General features: G+C 42.5%; 1 protein-coding gene across 1 annotated transcript; it reads right to left on the minus strand.

Annotated features, from left to right (window-relative positions):
• Nucleotides 1-15,474: 15,474 nt before the first annotated feature.
• RHL2 (Spo11/DNA topoisomerase VI, subunit A protein) lies at nt 15,475-17,705 on the minus strand. The gene has a single exon (XM_087663282.1). It carries the CDS (start codon nt 17,671-17,673, stop codon nt 16,117-16,119), a length of 1,557 nt encoding a protein of 518 aa, XP_087519408.1. The 5' UTR covers nt 17,674-17,705; the 3' UTR covers nt 15,475-16,116.
• Between the last annotated feature and the right edge of the window lie 5,810 nt (nt 17,706-23,515).

Genomic DNA, 23,515 nt, shown 5'->3' on the forward strand with positions numbered 1-23,515 from the left:
TTCTTCTGGTGGAAGATCGAACGTCACTGTTCTGGCAGGAGGATTGTTTTCTTTCTGGATAGGTGGTTCCTTCTTCTTTGCACGCGTGATGGCAGCAACTTCCAATTCCACTAAATTGGAGGTAGGCTCTTGGGCCTTGGCCGGACTATCAGTAGCACTGTTTTTCACTGGGGTTGGGCTTGGACAGACTTTTGCAGTGTGGCCTTCTCCTTTGCATCGACTGCATAAGGGCTTGTAATCCACTGATATTCTGGGATTTGGACAATTTGGTGAAATGTGTCCCTTTTCTCCGCATCTGTAACACTCCACTTCTGATCTCTGACCACCGCCAGACTGTCTTCCTCTGTAACTTTGAGATGGAAACCTTCTTGGACCGAAATTAGGACCAAACTCTCTAGGCTTGGGTCCAATATCTTGTGTTGTCATTTTGGATTCCAGCAAGTTGAATCTTGCGTCTTCTTCCTTCCTTCTCCTATTATGCATCTCCTTCAAAGACCAAATATCCTCTGTATGGTTTTTCCGCAAACAGTAGGAACAGAAGGCTCTAGGAATGGTTGGTTTTCGTGTACATTCAGTGGCTAAATGGCCTGCTTGATGACACTTACCACACCAAGTATTTGACCGCATCACATCTCTTCCTGCTCTTGCAACGTTGGATATGCTAGCGGTATTCACTTTCAACGTCTGTAGCTACTCTGTAATCACATCCATCAACTCCTTTTTTATACTTGCAACTGAGTTGGATAAGTAATCCTTCAAGCTTTCTCCTCCAGAGGTACTGGCAGTAGGGTTTTGAGGAGTCTCTGTAATCACTGCATAAACAGGTTGGGCTGGTGCAGAGGGGTCTCTGTTCTGGTTCTGATTCAGAGCTCCTATTTGAACTGTTGGCTGTTGGCTCCAGTTAGTAGGGTTCCACTATTGCTGCTGATTTAGCTTGGGGAAATTGGTTGGGACCATTGTTGTTGTGGTTGAACCATCATTTGAGGCATTGATTGTGGCCACTGTGGATTTGGTGCACTGTACTGTGATACTGGGGGCATCTGTTGGTAGGGGTAGGGGACTGTCCCTGGGACTGCATTTGGTGGGTACATCATTCCTAGCATCAGAGGAGGTAGGACTCCTCTTCCTGGATTCATCGCCAATCTAGCTTCCACTTCATCGTACAGTCTTGCATCTTCTGTTGCAGCTTGCAGTGTGGCTAGTCTTTGTAGCTCCACAAACTTACGGACTTCTGGTTGTAATCCTCTGAGAAACACTCCCTTCTGAATGCCATCATCTAGATTATGGTTAGTCCATCTCTTCAGGATGGATTCCATTCGTGAGACATAAGCTTCTACTCTTTCTCCAGAGGACTGACTTAAATTCATAAATTCCTCTCGCATCCGCTCTTCAAAACCTTCACGCCTAAATTTAGTGAGGAAGGCCAACTTCAGGTCGTCCCATGTGCCAAAAGTTCCTACTGCTTGTCTCTCATACCACTGAAATGCCACGCCCTTGAAAGTGGCGGGGAATATTGCTAACCAATGCTCAGGGGTTCTGGCATTGTTAGCCACACATGCTACCATAAACTCTGCTACATGAAGATCAGGGTCTTCATTGTACTCTCCCTTAAAAACTGGCAATGGAACTACATTCCTGGCCTGTCATCAATATTTCCAGGACGGATTTGACTTGGAAGTGGACCTCCAGCAGGAGGAGGAAGGGCTTGATGTGCCATTGGGACTTCTGTAAAGAGTTCTGCAAGGGTGTCAAAGGCGGCTTCTGCTGCGAGCTCGTTCTCGGCTCTGATTTTTGCTTTCTCTCTTCTCACGTACCTCTGGACTCGTTCTAACGCTTGCCTCTTTATTGCGTCATTCATCACCTCTTCCTTTTCAACATCTCTGAATTCTGCTTTCATGCCACTGCACAGAGGAAGATATTCGGTTCTGAAGGTGTCAAAATGCATACGTCTGAGCATTGTGGTGGTGCCATCATCATAGTAATGCCAACTTCTGATGGTTTCAATAGTGTATGTTGTAAAGAATACTCTGTCTACCAACTTCCAGTGGGTTGCCAATTGAACAAACAGAAGGTTATCAGTACACCAAGCATCCCATGTATCTTGCTGTTGAGCATCCACGAACAAATTCCAACTCTTTTCCTTCTTGTCCTTGTGAACCTCCACAGACCAAGACTCCTAAAGCTTCTTCACAATCTCCCACTTGATGATGTCTGGAAACTTCTCAATGAATGCCAAATCTTCCATGTATGGTCATTCTCTCTGTTTCTGCTCTTCAGTTTGTTCCTAAACAGTTTGCCACCAAGATGCAAGTTTCTGTTGCTTCAACAGGAAGAGGAAACTGTCCACCACATAGAGCATGCATCATAATGGTGATGTGTTTCCGCCATTGTGGGATGAACTTCTTGTGGAAAGTGGCTTTGATTATGAGAAACTCCAACTCTTCAGTGGAAGAAGGAACTTTACAAACATCCATTGAATTCTTATCTTCTTGGCAATGCCAATTTCTTCATTTTCAGCCTCTTCTGGCGCTTGTTGATGGCAAGCGTCCCCGGTTGCGCACCAAAAACATGGAGCCCCAAGAGGAACACCAAGGAAAAGGGAATTCTCTTGCAAGAAAATCTAGCACAAATTTGAACAGGGTGACTTGGTACTACTATACTCAGTCAAAGGACATAAGCAGAAACTGAAGTTTCAAGGGCTAGGTCCTTCTAGGGTTCGAACCATCAGCTAAACTGGCAACGTAGAACTCAAAACCCTAGAAGGTGAGGGCATAGCCTTCTTCAATGGCAGCCGCATAAAGAAGTACTTCCCTTCCACACACCCATTGCATGAGCTTCCAATGTTAGCACCCCCTGTCCAAATACAAGTAGCCACTATCATTGAGATGGACGATGAGGATGAGGAAGCTATAGAACCAGCTTACTTAAGCATAACGATCACTACTAAGCACACATGCACCATCAATGCATTGATCGATGAGAGAGCTAACTTTAATGTCTTAACCCATGACCATTGGACCCAAATTGGCAAACCACAGTTACAGCCTACTAATGCTAAGCTTAGCCCTTATGGAGGCCGACCCTACACACTTTTAGAAAAGTGCAAGGTTGCAGTTTCTATCGAGTCTAAAATCATGCCAATGATCTTCTATGTGTTTCCCGACACTAAGGATGCAGGCATAGAATCAATGTTAGGATGAACCTTTAAGAAGCGAGCTCATTGTACTGTCGACTACGAGTTGTAACATATCCACCTAGCCATAGGCAATGTCCAAATAGTTACATCTTTGAGCAAAGGCAGTGTGACTCCTTCCAAGTCCACAAAGCCACTGGTAGAGAACCCCACCGTCAAGTCTAAAGAGGGGGGTCGCAACTCGTCGCAACCCTCCAAACCTTAATGCCAACAACCCGTTGAACCCAACACTGAAGCCAAGAAACCCTAGTTCAAATCGGTACCTAAACATCAAGGACTGCCACCTCGAAACAAACACCCACGCGGCCCACACTTGAAACCTAGGAGGCCAAGATAAAACTGTAAACATCAACGCACAATCAAGCCGCGATGGGTCCCTAAAACCTTATTGCAAGCGCAAGGCTACTATGAGGGAAACCCCTATAGTTGGCTACCTAAAGCCAAAACAACCAAAACTCCTACTCAAATGCCACCCTCGAGCTTGGCCACACGAAACAGTGAGTTAGAGACACTCAGACTACAAGAGAATCGGGCCTCCAAGTCCATAGAACCGCCAAAACCTAGCTCAATAGTGCCTAAACCAATCTATCACCCAAAATTGCATCCTACTACTAACAAAATGCCCAAATCTAGAGCTGATGGTACCCCTCAAACCTCAGAAGCATCTAGTAGCATGACAACCACAACCACAACCAAACTCATCAAACATGAAGCCAAGCTACAACCTAAGGAGCAAACCAAGCTGTGACCATTAGCTATTGAACTGTCTACTTCTGTCAAACCTCAACCACCTACCAGCCTTAGGCCCTCTTATGAGCGGCGATCAATTCTAACTCTAGCCGCAGACTTAGCTGACAATATGGGGCATGACTTGGTTGCTTTCCTTAGATGCTTGGACGCGACTTTCATGTCCCTTGCTAAAAGCTATGACCGCTTAGACTTGGGACTCTTAGATGAAACCTGTGGCAACGGAAATACAGACACTCCCTTGTTCTTGGGAAGAATCAAAATTTGTGTTTGTCAAAGCTTCCAAAGTAGCTACGGAGCTGATTGCCACCGAGGTTTCCCATGAAGAACAAGCGTAGCGGCAATGCCTCATCACTTCATATGAATAGCACGTAGCTTAGGCCAACGATCAAGAGATAGAAGACTTGAAACAACTTGCAATCAACAACTCCCCTTTCTTGGAAAAATGGTACACTCTTTGCCTCCAATGGGAGCTCGAGGGATGTCAGGTCATGTCAAATGCCGAGCAACAATGTGCAATTAAAACATCGAAATACAACCCAACTTATGTTGCTCCAACCTCTTATAGGGTATTAACGACCATTCATGATCGACCCATGGAAGAACATATTCAGGGACACCCCTATTTAGATCGCATCCTTACCCAAGAGAAGATGCACATTGCCAGTCGCATAGACTCCGATGACTTCTTGCTCAATGTCCTTACTTACATCACCGACTTATAGGGTATTAACGACCATTCGTGACCGACCCATGGAAGAACATATTCAGCCAAGGAGGAGCTGCACATTGCCAATCGCATGGACTCCGATGACTTCTTGCTCGATGTCCTTACTTACATCACCCAGCTCGGCATCCGACCCTTTGACATGGATTGGTATACTCACATGGAATATTATTCAAACTTCTATGCTTGGCTCATGCGAAAGTAAAGCATTATACCCATGTGCAGTGCGTCCTTTACACTCTAGCCTTCAATCCTAGAAAGGATTCTTCTCAATTCCAAAGGGAAGGGGGTAAGGGTAAGGCAAAGGTAAGGGTAAGGTAAATCAAACCAAACACACAAGGAAAACAATAAAGAAAAGGCACACTTGTAGGATGGAACAACTTGCAAGTGTGGAAAAGGTCAATAAAATTTGAAATCAACAAACTAAGTGGAAGAAAAGTCAATTTCTACACACAAGCAATTCGGTTCAGCAAATATGTAATTGTTTCCTTTTGTTTGTGATTATTCTGAATAACACTAATGGCAAATATGGTTTCATGACAAGCACCCATCATGGCAGGCCAAGAAAAGGTTGTAAATTTGCCTTTTTCAAAAGAAGAACAGGCAAAATACAGTCTTTTAGTGGAAACACGAGCCTTCAACCAATTTAAGTTTCGGCATATCTTCAACCTAGAAGACATGGACATTGAAGAATAGGCTATGAGATAGATCATCGAGCAATGCAATCTGCAAAAATATGTGGAAGAAGTAGGCCAGGGGGTGGACTACATCTGTTGTGCACAGTTTTTGAGGACTTTCGACAAGAACCACGGCACCGTAACTGTGCATGAGGGAGAGGAAACTTGTCGAGTGTAGATTGAATTGACCCCGAAGCTGGTGGAAAAGGCATTGGGCTTGGCAAACAAAGTAGAGAGGAAGCCAAAGAGAGACGTATATGCTTTGCTAGGAATGGACAAGGTGAAGATCCACATCAACGAGGCATCAGCTTGGCAGATATTCCAGATCCCGAAGTCCAAATCCAAGCCAAGATGGTGCACGTGTTGTTTTCTAGTCAGAGGTACAACACCATCATGAGTCGCATTAATGTCCCCCTGCTAGAGAGCATTGCAACATGGTCACTAGATGAGGTGAACCTCAACTATTTTGTGAGGAAGACCATTGAGACCTCGGCGAAAGCTCTGGCAACGAGAGGACAGTCCACCGGGGGGGAATCCCCTGCCATCAAGGCTAAAAGAAAAGCTCCATCTTCAAAGTCCTCAACCATTGGATTCGTTGGGGTCCTCACTGCTATCATCAGGGAAGCCTCAGGGCAAGGGTAGGAAGAAGCATGAGAATGAGTGGATGAAGCACCACTCTCTTGACACCCGCCACCCCCACTGCCATATCCACACCCAGCTCTACGACCCAGGTGGACACTAGCAACTTAATGGCTTGGGTCCAGTACTTTGTGAATAAATAAATGGGCCAAGGAGCTGGAGAAGGAACCCCCCAGTAGGAACCAAAAGGCCAACTGTGGCAGTCGCCGAGTCAAGGCAAGACCCGAAGAGGCAAAAGGTGGCAGGCTCCACAACCTCTGCCTTCTATTGTTTCCTCCTCTCCTCCTTGACGATGAGTATGTCAAGGAGCTTCTCTCTCAATTAGAGAAAGCCAAGGAGGAGAAAAAAATCACAGTAGCAAAGCAAGAAGCCAAAAAAGAGGCCATGGTTGCATCCTAGTTGGAGAAAACACGCCAAATAACCATGGCCCAAAGGGAAGTTCATGAGCTAAAGGACCAGCTACAAGCTAAGGAAGAGACAAAAGTAGAATGGCAAGTGCGATTGAACGAAGAAACTGAGGCCATACAATGCCTACGATAGCACAATGGAGAGATTGTGGGACTCTGCGAAGATTTGCAAGTTGGAATGGAGAAAATCACTAAAGCCACAGAAGAACTGGAGGAGTTGAGGGAGGAAAGAGCTCGCAGGTATGAAAGAGAGGTGGAAAAACTAACCCAAGAGGCTACCTCAACACAGGAAGAGTAGCAGAATCTAAGGACAGAAATGGAAGATCAGAAGGCTAACAATGCTAGCTCAGAGGTAGGGGAAAAGCCTCGAAGACATGGAAATGAGACCAAAAGAATGGGCTAACCAGAATGAACAAAGAGTTAAAAGCCTTGGCATGTCGTCTCCTCAAGTAGAAAAAGAAAAAATACTTGTTGAAAGCAAAGCGGAGGCTGCCCAAGTGAGCTTCCAAACGCAGCAACGCGCCTTCTTAGATACTCTATAGAACGTCACCTAGGCAAAGGAGGGAGAGTCCATAGAGGCCATGAAAAGAAAACTGGGAATGGCTCGTAGAGCACTGAAAGCAGGACTGCAGATGCCACCACAACCTAGCGGAGTTGGACAAAGCCTAGAAGAGCAATGCCACTATCTCCTATTGGCAGGCTTAACCTCGCAAGAAGTGGATGAATTTGGGTTCATCGAAGAAGAGCAGAAGGAGCCAAGCCAAGAGAGGGAGATGGATGTGAACTTTGGAATGGGACCACATGAACAAGAGCTTATCCCACCGTCTCCTTCCCCACGGCCTGAAGAGTAGCAACACGCAGACGTCTCTACAGAAAGAAAGATGGCAGTAAGGGAAAGAAGAAACAAATGGTGAAGAAAAGGAGAAAACGGAATGCCAAGGAAGTGAGGGCACCCCAGGCACCTATCCCACCATGCGAGGATGATGCCCCAGCAAGCTTCCATGCCGACCTTGTAATCTAGGAGAGGCAAGAAATATCCAGGAGCCCCTTCAGCTTTAACTTCTAGTTCCCCACCACCTTGCGTAGGATTTTTCCCATCAAGGTGGTGGAGGAGGTGATTAACATCGGAAGCAGATTCGAACAGAAATGGTTGGAGGAGAGAGAGAAGAACCCCACATTATGGGCCATTGAAGATACCGAATTTTGGCAGAATAAGGTTTTTGAAGTGCCAAGTTCTGTGCCTGGCTATGAATGTCAACCTAAATGGAGAAGAAGGGTCTGTGAAACCAACCTGGACACTTGGATGGCCTTTTGCAACACTGAACCCTTAGAGCAGAATGACCCAACCTTTATACCCTACCCTCGAAGGGTGGGAGTGGATTTTGACTCCAATATCCATGGCCACTACAATTTCTCTATAATTTATAATCCTCATTGTACTACATATGAAGATGCCCTCATCTTCACATCAAAGAACTTGTATGATACCCTAATCCACTTCACCAACAAATTCTCTTCATGCCCTGACCCCGCCTTTCTTACTACTTGTAATTACCTTAGACTGCTTAGGATACTCCTTAAGCAAGACTCCACCTCGCAAAAGCGTAGTCTCCCAATACTCCATTTTTATCCTAACGCTATAGATAGTTGTGCGATGGCTCGACTAATGATGTGAGCTACTATATTACCTTCATTTTGATTAGCTCTTCTAGAGGATATGAATGATAGCCGCTTCACCCGATGCAATCATCCATTCCTCTCCACCACCACCCTTCAGGTCCCCTGCCTAAACCTCAAGGGGTACCTCCAAAGCCACCAATTCCTTAACAAATCTATTAAGCCCCCTTCTCCACCTCACTCCGATGACGAAGGCTAACTTTTGTCATGAGTATGTAACTTGGACCCAAAAAAAAAGAGAGAAAGAAAATAAGAAGAAGAAAAAGAAAGACAAGGAGGTACAAAGCAAAAAGGCAATCACTGAACATGGAAACGAAAAGAGATATCACACGTAGCCACAACAGGATGCATAGGGTCATAGTCACTGCACCTAGGGGTTCTTAAGTTAGGTGCTTCTAGTGGCCTCGGTCGGCCAGCTCCTTGTCTAAACTCCTAGCCCTTTTGATTCCCCACGACACATGCTTAGGGCACATCAAGGGCAAGACATACCAAGGGAGTTAGCACTCGCCTACAGTTAGACCTGTCTCCCTAAGCTACACACACTGCACCTCTCTTGTGCACAAACTAAGTCCTCAAATGAGAGACAATGCCCAGGCTTGCTCCCAGTCCCACTAGCACGAGCACCATCCACCACCAAAACTGAGCACACCCCCAAGTAGTGCACCTTCTTTTATTTCCATGTACAAACAAAGGCCCCAACCACTAGCTTCAGAGGCCCCATCATCCATGCAATCCACTCCCCATCTTATGCAACAATGTCACCATGCAAGCACAACAAAGCAGGGGTAGACACAACAACCCCAATCAAAAAGTGAATAAAGAAGCTCATTTGGAACAACGCAAGAGAAGGCAATCGCGGAGGGTGAATAGAGAGATCCGCCCAACACAATATTCAATTTCAAAGGTATAAATCCCTCCAACACACCCTCAATCAAGGCTTGTGTACAAACTTAAAAAAGCCATCTGGCTACACCTATTACCCCCAACCACTTCACATCAGTGCCATGGGATTGGCACTCATCTAGGAGGGGGTAATGTTAACCCTCATATGAACAATGTGGAAAATCCCAAAAATTTAAAGCAAATGACAAGGCCAATGCAAAAGTGAAATGAAAGACAAAGGCGCGCCAAGGAAAATATGGAACACAAGAAGCGCAGAAAAGTCCTAAATCAAGGAGAAAGGCACACAAGAAAAAGCGCAAGTCAATACTTTTGTAAAAGAGCGCAAGGCGCATCATAATTTATTTTAAGAGCACCAGTCTCTCACCCATGCAAATTGTAAAGGTAGATGGGCAGCATGAAGGAAGCTAGGAAGATAGGAGGACAATAGAAAAAGGACCTAGGCCACAATCGACCATGTAAAAAGGGGATGGATGCCCATGGGATTTTAGGGCATGTATATAAAGTTCAAAAAGTGAATGAGAGCTCATTCTTTGGTGTGTGGGAAAGTGGACTCTTCTTCTTCTCTTCTTCTCTTCTCTTGCTTGCTTGCTTGTGAGTGCTTGAGGGAGGGAGTGTGAGTAAGTGAGGGTGAGGGATCTTGGAGGTGAAGCCCTCCGGCATCTCCCCTCTTCTTCTTTTCTTCTCTTCTCTCGTCTCACGCGTGGCTATGGAGAATGGAGCATGGAGGAAGAGGCTTGAGTATGCTTGCTTGCATCAAGAATCGTGGAGCTACCGGTGTGTTTGAGAGAGGAGGCAACTCAATCGGGCATTAAGGTAAGCTCACTACACTCGTAGGTAGGGATAGTGTGTTGGCTATGTGAGAGGTAGCCATTGGTGCTTGCTTGAAATGCTTGAACAATAAGCAGTTAGTGGGTCTTGGCAATTGAGCTTGCCTTTACACTTAAGCATAGCTTTTACAAGATCTTACATGAGTTGTGATGGTGTTCTTGATTGCTGACATCTAGACTATGCAACAATTAGTACTACTAACGAACATTTCGAAAGTCCTCATGCCAATCCTCAACCCCCCGATCCTTGGGACTCATTCTACTAGTATCGATTTGGAGATTTCTAGAAAGAAGTCCACTAAAGAGGCAATAGACATGCCACACCACAAAGGAGATCATTCCATCTCCAAGAAGAAAAGGTGAAGAGGGAGGTGATGAACATTCCAACCTAATGGAACCTCATAAATAAAGCTCACTACTACCTAATAAAGCTAGAACCCCCTTTAACTAGGAGCATTAAGCCAAGGTGCCACCAAGGTAGCATCACACATGTACCATGTTTACCCTCAATGCCAAGCAACCACTAGCAATCAGGATGAATTTATGGACTATAAGTTTTTAATTTGAAAAGCCAAAACACCAACATTTTCCCAAACAATGAAGAGTTGATACGACCTACATAAATTAGGGCCAAACTACTTGCAAAGTTGTGAAAGAGTAGAGTTGCAGCAAGAAAAAGTGTGCACAAGAGGGAGATAGAAGCTCAAAGTACAATAACAAAATCTTGTTTACTAAGTTGCTCAAGGTACAACTTGGGTACACTCTATCTCAACTTTGATAATGACCCATAAGCTATTTATATAGCCTCTACCTAGTTAGGGTTAGGGTTTCCCCTACCCTTCAGGCTATTCACACCTATCTGCCCTCATACACCCTTGCTTACCATGGGTTCCTATGCCTATCTTCTAACACCCCCCCTCAATGCCACAGTGGCATTGGATTACAAAGCATGTAAACAAATGGGATGCCTTTATAGATCAGGCTACAATAGTGTTTATAGGTAGATGGTTTAAGGACTCAAAAAAGTCGATCATTAGATAGATTGGAGGCATAGTTGGCCACCAGTTCTTTGGGTACTTCAGGAATGTTGGAGCATTTACTAGTGATATGCCATGTCTTCTTGCATTTGTTACATTTCATTTTTTTGGGATACTTCTTCCAACAGTTATTTACACCCTTTTTTCTTACAAAAAGAACATCTAGTGAGAACTGTATGTACCAATACTTGATCACGGGAAGTTGAAAGAACTAAGAAGGTCAAGCTTTCAAGCTTGTGACTATGGCTGCCATGAAACCCACAGTTAGGGTTTGACTCTATGGGAGCAGCAGAGGAAGAATTTCTGTGAACCCTCTAGGGTGGAGATAGCCCAATTGGGGGGCTATCAAATCCCCATGGTCGCCGCCATTATTGCACCTACTATAGGGCGCACTACTGTACAAACTGCCCGCTTGTCCAGAACTGCGCCATTTTGAGAGAACCCTCAATGTCGTGCTCCTGGCTACCCAATGTCAAGCTTTGGCCTACCACGCAACTATGCCCTGAGGTGGAGAGAAGGTTTGTAGAAGACAACAAGAGCTGAAATGCCCTTCTATTCATGCATCAAGTCCACCAAGGTCAAGGGGTCTAGAACAGGCTATGGAGGTGAAGAAGATAGGATGAAAGATGGGGTTCTCCTTGTGCACTTAACTGAGATAGAGTTGTGGGAAGCTGAGTAGATCAAAAATGGCTCTGATATCATGTGAAAGAGTAGAGTTGTAGCGAGAAAAAGTGTGCACAAGAGGGAGATAGAAGCTCAAAGTACAAGAACTAAATCTTGTTTCCTAAGTTGCTCAAGGTACAACTTGGGTACACTCTATCTCAACTTTGATAGTGACCCATAGGCTGTTTATATAGCCTCTGCCTAGTTAGGGTTAGAGTTTCCCCTACCCTTCAGGCTATTCACACCTATATGCCCTCATACACCCTTGCTTACCATGGGTTCCTATGCCTATCTTTTAACAAAAGCGAAAGCACATCATTGAAGCTCTCATTGATGAAGGAGTAGATTATAACGTCTTAACCTACAATGCATGGACTAAACTCAAACAACCTGAATGACCAATGTAACAATCAACCCATACAAAATATTTTCATTATTCCCTCCTAGGAAAACACAAAATTCTCATTACCATAAATGCTAAAAGCATACCCATCATGTTTTATGTGCTTCCAAACCAAGAAGATGTGGGGAAGTAACTCATGCTTGGAAGGCATTTCAAGCATGCAACCAAATGCAAAGTGGACTATGAAGCACAATGTATACACTTGACCCTACCTAGTGTAAACATAATCATAGCTTTCAACAAGGTAGGCTTGTGTCAAGCAAAAGCCTAAGAAGGGATAACTAAGAATTTTTGAATGAACTAATCAAGTCATAAGTGGAGAAAAGGGAACCACTTAGCCACAATCCTCCTAGCATGAAAAGGAATATCCTAGCTACTAAGAGCCACTTAACAACTTCTAGAGCTGTCAAGAAAAAACATCCACATAAAAGGGAGTGAAAATATTGGGAGTACCACTACAAACATCTACAAAAGTCAATACAACACTGAGATGGGTCTCCAAAGCATTGTTGTGTACTCAAGGATAGTATGTCGGAAATTGAAGGATCTTATTTCTCAAACCACCTACACAGTTGCCTCCATTGACCACAACCCAAGTTTTTCCAAAACAAGGACAAGGAGAAAAAGGCCAAAACATAGATTAAGGTCAAAGACCAAAACTAAGGAGACTAAACCATCCAAGATAGAAACCAAAGAGCCAAACCTCACCTACTAGCAAAAGACACTTGAGCTCACCTTAACTAAGGAGTAACTGCTCAATGTAGTTGCCAATTCTAGAGGTAGACTAACAATATCTAATGAGGCATGAATTCTGAAGGAGAAGACGAAAGGGCGCTCTTATGATGTTGCTCAATCCAAGAAGGAAAGCTTAAAGGAAGAGGTGATAGAGCCATCCAAGAAAGATAAGAAATAGGCCAAAGCAATTGCTAGTCCAACTAAGAGTTGATAATCTCCTAAATCTAAGAGACCATCACCTAAGCATAAACGAGAAATCCAACATCAACAAGCAACCTAGTGAAGTTGCTCAACCTAAGCAAATGGATTTGCAAGGATAGCCAAGGATACCTCCACTTCCCATTAGTCCAAGGATCTTACCATGCAATCACCTTTGGTTGCCAAAATAACCAATCCACTAAGTCAATCATTACTACTTCTAAATCTAAGGTGGAACCTCGATAGTCATACCCTTTGTTTACAACAAAGCCTATCATCTCAACCGAAGAACAAGCCTCCACTACTTCAACATTGCAAGGGGATGTAAGATCTATGACCAAGTGCATAATAGACCCGTTGCTTCACAAGATGTTCTCTTCACAATGGGAACCTCCAACAAACTTGTAGCTTATGCAAATCAAGAAATTGCTCATAGAGATATCTATAACTATACATAAAGGGGAATGTTATTATATGGTAAATTCAAGCATTACCTCTACAAGCACATGCATGTGCACACACAAACACATATACATGTATGTGCATGTTCACACACATGCATGCATGCACGCGCACATAGGGAGGTAAATTTCTATTAGCTAGAACAAACTATATGCTAATGGAGCAAATCATAAAGTGGCCTTAATACATATAGTACCATTTAATATAAGGGTGTTTATAAATCATTAGGTATCTTTGTAAGTACTTGAAATGCAAGGGGATTCAACTTTTATCCTAGCCATTTAACACACTCAATACTCTACCATGTGAATTTTCCCTCTAGTTATTCTATTTGCCATACATGGTTCAATAATTGGATTTTCTTCTAGTTACTCTATTTGTCATTCACTTTGTCTCTAGTCAAATTAGTCTTTGAGCTTGAGTAAGCCTTTGAACCTTACCTCTTCTCTTACCTTGATAGGCCTAGTTATTACATTTACAATTGACCTTATCACTACTCAATTTAGTTTTTAAAACTTAGTAGGCATTTGATCCTAATCTCTTTTGTTAGCTTGTGTGATTCCATCACCTTGTTAGTATTAGTATAGATATCATCTCTTCAAGTGACACATGAACAAGCTATAATATGATCTTTAAAATTATTTTTGTATTAGGCTAACTATGTAACAAGCTTGACTCAAAGTTAAAAGAATGAATTTGTGAGGCCGAACTTTTGTGAAAGAGTCAATATTGTCATCATTATGATCAGAATCACTCCACACAAATGCTAGAGCAAGAAGGAACCAATTATACCACCTATCCACATCAACATGAAACACCTCTTCTAGACCTACCTCAAGAGTGACTACTTTCATTTGTTCGAGAGCTAACCACACCTTGATAACCATGCCTTGGCAATGAATCTATAAACTGAAAGTGAAACAATAGATAAACAATTGGGGTTTTAATTTTAGCATCATAAAGCTTAGGCTTAGCTTATGAGTCTTCTATCAACTGCTCGGTAATAATGGATAATAGACATTAATCCTAGGCAAAATTGAATTGGTAAGCACACTTCCACATCCTATGGACACCAAGCGATGGCATTATTCACTATAATTTAAGTCCAAAAATTACAACTTGCTGAAAGCCAGCTTGAGCACCACCATTCGAAAGATGATGGAAAAGGTATGTCTTCTACAAACTAAGATATTACCTTCATCCATCCATGGTTTGTCAAATAATCAACCAGAACCATCCCCTTGAGAGCCTCCCAACCAACATAGTGCAAGTCCATTACAAGATTGTCCCAAAGGTGATGGCCTATTAGTGGTTGAAACTTCAACTAATGATCATGTGGTTGTGGATTGAAGTCTTGTTAAATGCATCACTTGGTTGGACACCTATGTTCACATCGTGTACTTCTAGAAGTTAAGACACTCGATTTGTTCTTGGTGAGCCATTGAGCACTGCAATGCAACCTCAAGGAAGTTTGGACACTCAATTCCCCCTTCTTGGTGATGGTTCCAATGCGACCAAGCTCTATTGTTCATTCAATTTGCAAACGATCTTAATTGTGCATAAGAGCAATACCAACATGGCTCACTTGCCCTCAAGCAAGGCCCCTTGCCCCCCCCACCCCCCCAAAAATGGTGTTCAACGTGTCTCATCTCATTAAAAAAGGGTGTCTTACAACATTGTTAGATGCCAAGACGTTCTTGAGCAACAATGCTTATCTGCTGCATGCTCTTGGATCTAGTTACCAAGAATCCTTTCACCAAACCCCTACCTCAATCCCTACGAGAAAGAGTACACCAATCTCACAAGGTACAAAAATTCTCGACAATAATCCACTCAAGTGGCAATCCATCTAACAACCAAAATTCCATCCGCTGCATCAACTATGCATACCCGAGGATATTCTCAAGAAGCAAATCTAGAAAGTACAACCTTGTCGATGAGAATGTAATGATTCGAGTGTAAACAAAAGTGAATCTTAGTGCCAATGGACTAACAAGTCTTTATCAAACTAAGATCCTCCCTTACGGTGGTTTTTGGAGAATGGTTATGGGCAACTTACAATTGGGTACATGCACAAAAGAAACATTTGAATAACATATTTTTTGGATAATAATTATGGGGATCCTAAACCCGGGTAGAGGTACAGAATAAACTTTTGGATAACATATCTACCTGTCATAAAAATCACTTGAAAAATCACATCTACAAATGCATTAAGTAGCTTGCTTGAAAAAGCAAATACATTTAATGCCCTATTCAGTTGATGAAAATTTATATTGACACGTGGAACTCTGAAATACTGAATGTTGAAGGGAAAATCTGTGGTGACAACCACTGCACCTACCCTTCACATCGGAGGTGTATTCAAAGGATAAGTTCATCGTCCAAAATCCACCCAATCAGAGAAGGCATATTGGATCTAAGCTCCTATTAGTAAAAGGGATTGCCAGTCACTTAATTAACCTCTAATACAGGCACTTAAGAATCCAACTTGTGTAAACAAACACTTCCACCTGTATGGAATATACAGCCTTTTATCTTTTGTCATCGAATTCACTCAACGCTGAATGAATGTGTAAACTTTTGCAGTATTCAGCCTGTTCATCAATTTTTCATTACAAACGATGCATGACACTATAATATGCATATGGCAGCCACCATCGGCATGTACAAAAGGTGCAGGCTTAACTATTAGTGCACATGATAGCTGTCTTATGCTGTTGCTGTTTGCTCAATTTGTTCCGCGCCTTGTCTTTCTGTATTTTTATCTCCAGTGCTGCATCAAGTATGCATTGACGCAGATCGCTTTGATACCCTTTCTTCAGATCCAGTCCTTCTCCTGAAGCTTTAAAGGAAGGTACACTTCAGACAGGTACTGGAATCCAAATGAGCTCAAAGCTTGGATTTCTGCTTTCTCCTTGGTCTTCACCATTAACTCTAGCTCAGCATACCAATTAGGATCTTTCTTGATAAAATCCTCTTCCAACAGATCCTTTCCAGTCTTAACATCCTGATCTGTCATTGGAAGACGGCACTGCTCAGGAATCTTATACTTGTTCAGATCAGATGGCCGAACACCTAACCACTTGATATCTGGAGTGGTGAGGTTGTAACTATCATAGGACATATTTTTTGACCCACTCATATACACAGAGAGGATTTTTAACCCATATGGATCACTATCAACAAGGCCCAAGACAGGTAGCTTTAACTCTAATTTCATTTTTCTCAGAAACAGCCGAGTGGCAACATCAGGCTGTCCTTTTGCTGTTATGATCACACATGGAAACCGGTTATAAAACCTGTCCTCTGCGAGTCGCATGAATGCTGCATCTTTTTCTACAAGAAGAATGAACAGAGCATCACTCTCCATTTCCCCAACCTTGTCTATGTTTGGTGGGATAGCCTTGCCCCCCACTCCCATTTTGGTACAGTCAATTCTATCCCCATCTTCAGTGAAGATGAGACGCCCAACCACAACTCCTTTCTCAGATGCAACAACATTCAGGCTAGATCTGGTGCAGCCTATCATGCATGAAACATCATCCAAAACAGTGTCTGACTGGCCTTGATCCTGAAACAGCTTCACATCAGTATAGAAGAGGTCACGCTTGGTGACATGAATCTGTTTGATGCAGAGCTGATGCACCAACTGCAGGATGCGAGTGGTGATGGCCGTCTTCCGACAGCTCGAACTGTTGGCAAACTCACGCAGTGAAGCCTTGTCTTTCAAGACAATACGGTCAAGCTCTGGCACATACAGCTGGTTTGCACCGCTGCGGGAAGGCACATTGTAGCCAAATCCATTGCCAGACAAGATAGATTTCGCAACAGAAAGGATGCATTTCTCAATCTCCAAGACGACGGCATCAGGGCTAAGTTCAGCGACCTCTTTGAAGGAGTGTGGGAGGTGGAGGTCGGCGAGGGAGCGGCTCTCGACGGTGCTTTCCTGTTCGATCTTGGCGAGGGCCTTGATGGTGGACAGGATGAGGCTGTCGGGTTTGAGCTTCTTCTTGAAGCTTAGGGCGGCCTGCCCCTGCGGTTTGGGGGCTTCACGGGGGCGCTTCTGGCCATATGAAGCAGCTTCAATTTCGTCATCGCTTCTGTCTTCAGCCATGGACATGGCGGACCGCTTCCTTTTCTCGGCCATGGCTTCAAAAAGGTCGTGTCTGGCTTGACTGCAGCAGTCTAAGAAGCAAATGAAGGCAAACAACACCAAAACGGAAGGGGAAACCTGTCGAATCTGTGCTGCACGAACCCTAATTGGCGCTTCTTCCGTGAGGAATTCTTGCTCCCGCTTAATGTTCTGCGTGTCTCGACAAGAGATGGCAAAAAGTTTTAGAAACCTGCGCAGGTTTGCACTCTTTCGCTCTCTCATGTTTTTTCTCTCTTCTCGTTTTCTTTTCCCTCTCTCTCCCCTCTTTTTCTTCTCTCCTCTTTCCCCCGCTCCCTTTTATTATTTTCTCTCTCTTGTTTTTCTCTCTCTCTCTCTCTCTCAACATGATGAACCTTAATGCTTCTCCCTCTCTCCACTATCTCTCTCACTTTAAAGCTTTATTCTCTCTCTCCCCCTCTTATGTATGTCCTCTCTCTCCTCCCTCAATGAAACCCTACATTTTTCACAAGAATTAATCTCTCTCTCTCTCCCCTACCCATGACATGACTTTCACTGCCCCACTTGGAAGAATGCCACTACCTATACACCTTCCCATCCACCACTTGTCCCCCGAGCCTTGTCATATTTTTGCCAACCGAGGCAACAAGCCCCAATTTCCAAAGTTGCATGCCTTGGCCACAGCCGAGATAGAGGCCGCTATTGCCTTGGCCAACACCCAGGCTGTGGAGCCACCTACCATTTTACAAGTGAGTGTGTGCGCACATCGTCCTACTACACGAGAGAGAGGGGGGGCGTTGTTGCACAAACAAAGAGACAAACAGACAGAGCAATGCCACTGCCAGATGTTGGCCAACACCCACGCAAGCTAGTGCCACCATCAACTAGAGAGAGTGTTGTGTTATAGCCATCGAGTTGCCCTTCGTTCTGCTACATAAGACACATAGAGAGTGGGGCAGTGTTGCATACAAACATAGAGGGAGGGAGGGAGGGAGGGAGAGAACAAGATTTGCTCACCTACCATAGCCATTGTTGTTGCCATGGCCCCCTCTTGCCATAGCCATAATCTCTCTCTCTCTCTCTCTCTCTCTCTCTCTCTCTCTCTCTCTCTCACACAACCATGGTTGACTCTCCTCAACCCCCTCTATCCTTGCCCTTTGATCTGCCTCCAATCTCCATCCTTGCCCCCAACCTCCATCCATTCACCACCTTTGCTTTTATACTGCCTCCAAGGTTGAAGCCCCCTAGTGCCCATCTAAGGCTCCTCTCACACTAGATTCTCAAAATCTCTCTCTCAACCATGGTTGACTCTCCTCAACCCCCTCTATCCTTGCCCTTTGATATGCCCCCAATCTCCATCCTTGCCCCCAACCTCCATCCATTCACCACCTTTGCTTCTATACTGCCTCCAAGGTTGAAGCCCCCTAGTGCCCATCTAAGGCTCCTCTCACACTAGATGAGAGAGAGAGAGAGAGAGAGAGAGAGAGAGAGAGAGTTGTGCTGCTCATAGCGAGCGAAAGGAAGGAAGCCCTAAGTTTCTGAGAAGGGAGGCCTCGTTGAAAGACATTATGAGAGAGAGAGCTCTTTTTTAGGGCTGACTTTGAAAAAAAGGAAATCGTAGGGTTGGAGGATGGTGTAGGTTTGGGAAGCCCTATGGAGGTTCAGAACGTCTCGAGTCTATAACCAAAATAAAGATATAGTATAGATTTAAACGCTTTTGATCCTGCTCTCGTAAAAGGACCATAGTTCTTAGGAAGTTAAACTCACTGTTCACAAAATGTGAACAAAAGTCAATCTGATTGTTGACTGTGCACTAGAGATGAGGTCTCTAAATATGGCCTTAACCTTCTTTGGGCAATGAGCTGTTGGAAAAAAAAAGATGTCATCATGCTCTCTCTCTCTCTCTCTCTCTCTCTCTCTCTCTCTATATATATATATATATATATATATATATATATATGCATGCATGCATGCATGCATGTATGTATGTATGTATACGGTAGCACCCATCAATCATCATTCCAATCCAAATGGAGGAGAGTAGGGGGCATAGGAGGCCGGGGGGGGGGGGGGGGGGGGGGGGGGGGGGGGGGGGGGGGGGGGAGTTGTGTTTGGCAACTTGAAATCTGCATCATAAGAACAAAAGCCTTTATTAGCTCCCCTTCCACACACACAAATTATGTTCCATTGTCAAACAATTGTCAAAAGAAACAACTTGTCACAATTATTAAGGCAAGTATAAGGATTAATATACTTGTATTGGTTTGAACAAATTTATTTTATATTAATCATGCAAATTACCACAACTTAGATCGTCTAACTAATACAAAATCAGGACCATATTAATCACATGATGACTTTGTCTTATTGACACCTTCACACATATAAACTTTGCCCTTTTACTTGAAATACCAAGGTTTTTAGACTGGGATCTAATGGAAGATGGATTGGAAACCGATGCCTTACATGAAAAACTCCTTAAGGAGTGCTAGGAGTGACAAAATCCATGGGTGAAGAGGCTACTATAAATCTTGCATGGGACAAAGAAAGGGTTTTGTCTACAGTGGGTGCTTGAAAATGAAGAACTCCTAAACACCCATGTTGTGATGGAGCTTATAGCCCACGCGTTAATCTCAAGACTACTTGCATTATGGAAAAAATGTCTTCTTGAGGCGGATTTAAAAATAAACACATACTTGAGGTGGATTAAAAAAATAAACACATCTTCAGTTTCTAAAAAGACAAACATATTCTAGGATTGGTTACTTAAGCCACCATTTGCAATAGTGCTAAGCAAGCATGCTTCAGCCTAGCAATAGTGCTAGAAATCTTGTATAGGACAAACAAAGGGTTTTGTTTAAAGTGGGTTGAAGAACTCCTAAATGCCCATGTTGTAATGGAGCTTAAAGCCCATGCACTAATCTCAAGTCTACTTGTATCAAGGAAATTTTTTCTCCTTGAGGTGGATTTAAAAATAAACACATCTTCAATTTCTAAAAAGGTAAACATATTTTATGATTGGTTACTAAAGCCACCATTGCAATAACGCTAGGCAAGCATGCTTTAGCTTTAGCAAGAAAGGGAATAACCAAGATGGAGAATTGGCTTAGTGCATATGATCAAGTGCTAAAGGCTAACTAAAGGCCCAATCAAGTGCATATGATCAAGTGCTAAAGGCTAGCTAAGGCCCAATCAGATAGAGGCTCTTAATTCCTTTAGACCCACCCATGAGTTTATTGCAAGGAAATTGAAATGCGTTTTGGTGAATGTATGCTTGGATTTGAAATGGACCACTCCCCAACTAAAGCCAACAAGCATGGGCATTGTGCTAAAGCTTAATAGCAAAATGGATAAGATGCATTTGCACACAAATCTGATTGAGCTTGACAAATTGACACAAATGTAGGGTGTGGAGCTATCTAGTTACAGGTGCACAAAGATCTTCAAATTCAAGTGGTCACTAAAGCTTCCCTCAAGACTATGTTTTCGATGGACAGCCTTGATGGAAGCAATACCTACAATAAGCTAGCTAAAGGTACACATTTGGCAAATGGGAGATTTGTTATACGTGCCTTAGAGATCTCATAGATCAAAGGAAGAACTAGGAATATTGGATTCCACACACATAGATTTTTTGTCCTTCATGAGCTCTGGGAGGCCAACAATAGTTGTGTTTTTGAAAGGGCTAGCCCAAAATAGAATCGGAGCTAATTGCATGTAAGGCACAATGATATTGGAAGTTAGCTAGTATGACTAGTAGATTAGATAAAGATGACCTGGCTAGTTTACTAAGCATTTGTACTAGTGTAGGTTTACTTGTATGTAGGGATCATTTTCTTCTCATATAATCAAAATATATTTTCATGTGATTCTAGGTAAACTAATTAACTGTATAATGTATGAAGCCTCTCCTAGCGCTTTGGATATAAACTTCAAGACACATTACATGCAACCATCTACCTATCTATCTATAATACGTCATTTTCCTTGTAACTTTGGTATAAACCAAATGTATCCAAACTTCCAAGACAACCAAAACCTAAAATTTAAAATCAAGTCTGCTATTACTCTCTCTCTCTCTCTCTCTCTCTCTCTCTCTCTCTCTCTCTCTCTCTCTCTCTCTCTCTCTCTCTCTCTCTCTCTCTCTCTCTCTCCACCAATGGGGCTTTGCTAGGGTAAAGGCATTGATAGTATAGCAACTATTGAGGGCTTGGAAAATCATACCAAACTTTCTATTTTTGTAAAGAATCATTACAGAGCACCTTTCATCTCAACTGTCGAATGTTGCAAGAAAAATCTCAAAGCTCATGATGGAAGATACATTGTGATGTGCTTTTGGGTAACTATAAAAATCCCTAAGTTTGCTTCGGACGACTAGGTTTTGGAACCTTGTTTATAGATGTAGTTGTTACTTTTTTGCCTTGAAAGTTAATAAGACTTGAATTCTTGCTAGTAAAGACTTCAAATATTGCTTTTGAATGCATGTAACTTTGTTTTGTTGAGTTTAAAAGTTAGTCACACCTACCTACAACTGGCATAGTTATGGTGCCCATCAATTAGTATAGTTAGTTGTACACTATTTGACTTAGTAGGACACTTTATTTTATATTGTATCTTATATATACTTTGTATACATTGCATTGTGAGAGAAAGAAAAAAGAAAAACCAACAAGAAAATGTTTTGGTCTTCATCTCTCTTCTCGTATTCTTGAGTGAGCTTCCTCTTATGTGTATTGTGTATTTTCAGCACAAAAGCTCAAGCAAGTCCCTCCACCATGTGATTCATGACATGGTATTAGAGCAAAACCACTAAGAGAGGTTAGTTCTGAAGGTTGAAGTGAAGGAGAAGAAGCAAGGATTCAAGCAAGTAAGCAATTGGTAAGAAGCTCTCCCATTCTCTCTCTCTTTCTCTTGGATAGTGCTAGTGGAGAGACCACAAGCATGACAGAGCAAAAATCTCAAATTGCTCTGAGATTTGGTGAGCAAGAAAAATATTATGTGGAGACATCAAAAGTAGGGCTCCATTTTAGCTCCATATGGTTGCAGATAGCCATTGCATGGCATATTGTAATTTCAGATGTGTTGGCCATATTTTGGTGCACATGTTACAATTTTCAAATATGTAAGTTATGATACATTTATCAAGGAGAAAACACAAGGTTTATTTGTGAACTTGTTGTTGCAGATTATATGTATTGTTGAGCAATTAGTGAAAAAGGTTGTTTGGTTTATTGTTATGCACATCTTGTGAAGGGTTGCAAAAGTTTTGCTTATTGTTTGGTAGTTAGTTGTGTTATAATGACTGAGAATAGTGAAAATCGAATTATTAAGAAGCTAGACAAAAATAAGTACCCATCATGGAGGTTCCATGTCATTAAATCCTTATTAAAAAGGTCCCTTCGAGCTTGTTTTGGGTGAAGAAAAGGAACCAAATCTAAGTAATCCTATGACTAAAAAAAATTAAAGGCATGGAAATAATGAAATACAAAAGACAAAAAGGTAATGTATTGGCTATTTGCAATCATTGATAATACTGTGTTGGACATATTAGAAATACAAAAACTTCACATACAAGGCCATGGTAATTTTAGAGGTAGGGGGAGCTCTAGAGGAAGAAATGGATAGCAAAACAGAGGTTCTAATAATTTTGGAATTATTTGTCATTACTATAGAAGAACATGTTATATTGCAGCCCATTGTTTTGATAATAAGAATCACATTCACAATGGTAAGTTATAGCAAGGAAATCACACATTGTCTTCAAGACAAAATGATGACAAAAATGAGTGTTTGTTTATCATGTAGTATATGATGAATGTTGTTATAGGAAATAGGATATTTGATGATATATGGTATGTTGATTTTGGTACATCTAATCATATCACTAGACATGCTGAATGGTTTGGAGAGATGCAGGATCTACAAAGTTTGGATTACATAGAGATAGGTGATGACTTGTGTTATTTGATTTCACATATTAAAAAAGTTCATTTGTCCTTACATGATCGTTAGACAAAGTGTTTATCAATTGTTTTACATGTGCATCACAAAGAATTTCGTATTTGTTGGTTAAATGGTAGAGTAAGGATTGTAGGTTAGACTTAAT

The sequence above is a fragment of the Lygodium microphyllum genome, chromosome 22 (assembly GCF_053477565.2).
Source record: "Lygodium microphyllum isolate KBCC chromosome 22, Lygodium_microphyllum_v1.1.10, whole genome shotgun sequence".
NCBI classification, from domain to species: domain Eukaryota; kingdom Viridiplantae; phylum Streptophyta; class Polypodiopsida; order Schizaeales; family Lygodiaceae; genus Lygodium; species Lygodium microphyllum.

What these genes read in the sequence shown, in the direction of transcription:
- RHL2 (XM_087663282.1), bottom strand. Translation starts at nt 17,673, where the DNA reads ATGAGAGAGCGAAAGAGTGCAAACCTGCGCAGGTTTCTAAAACTTTTT.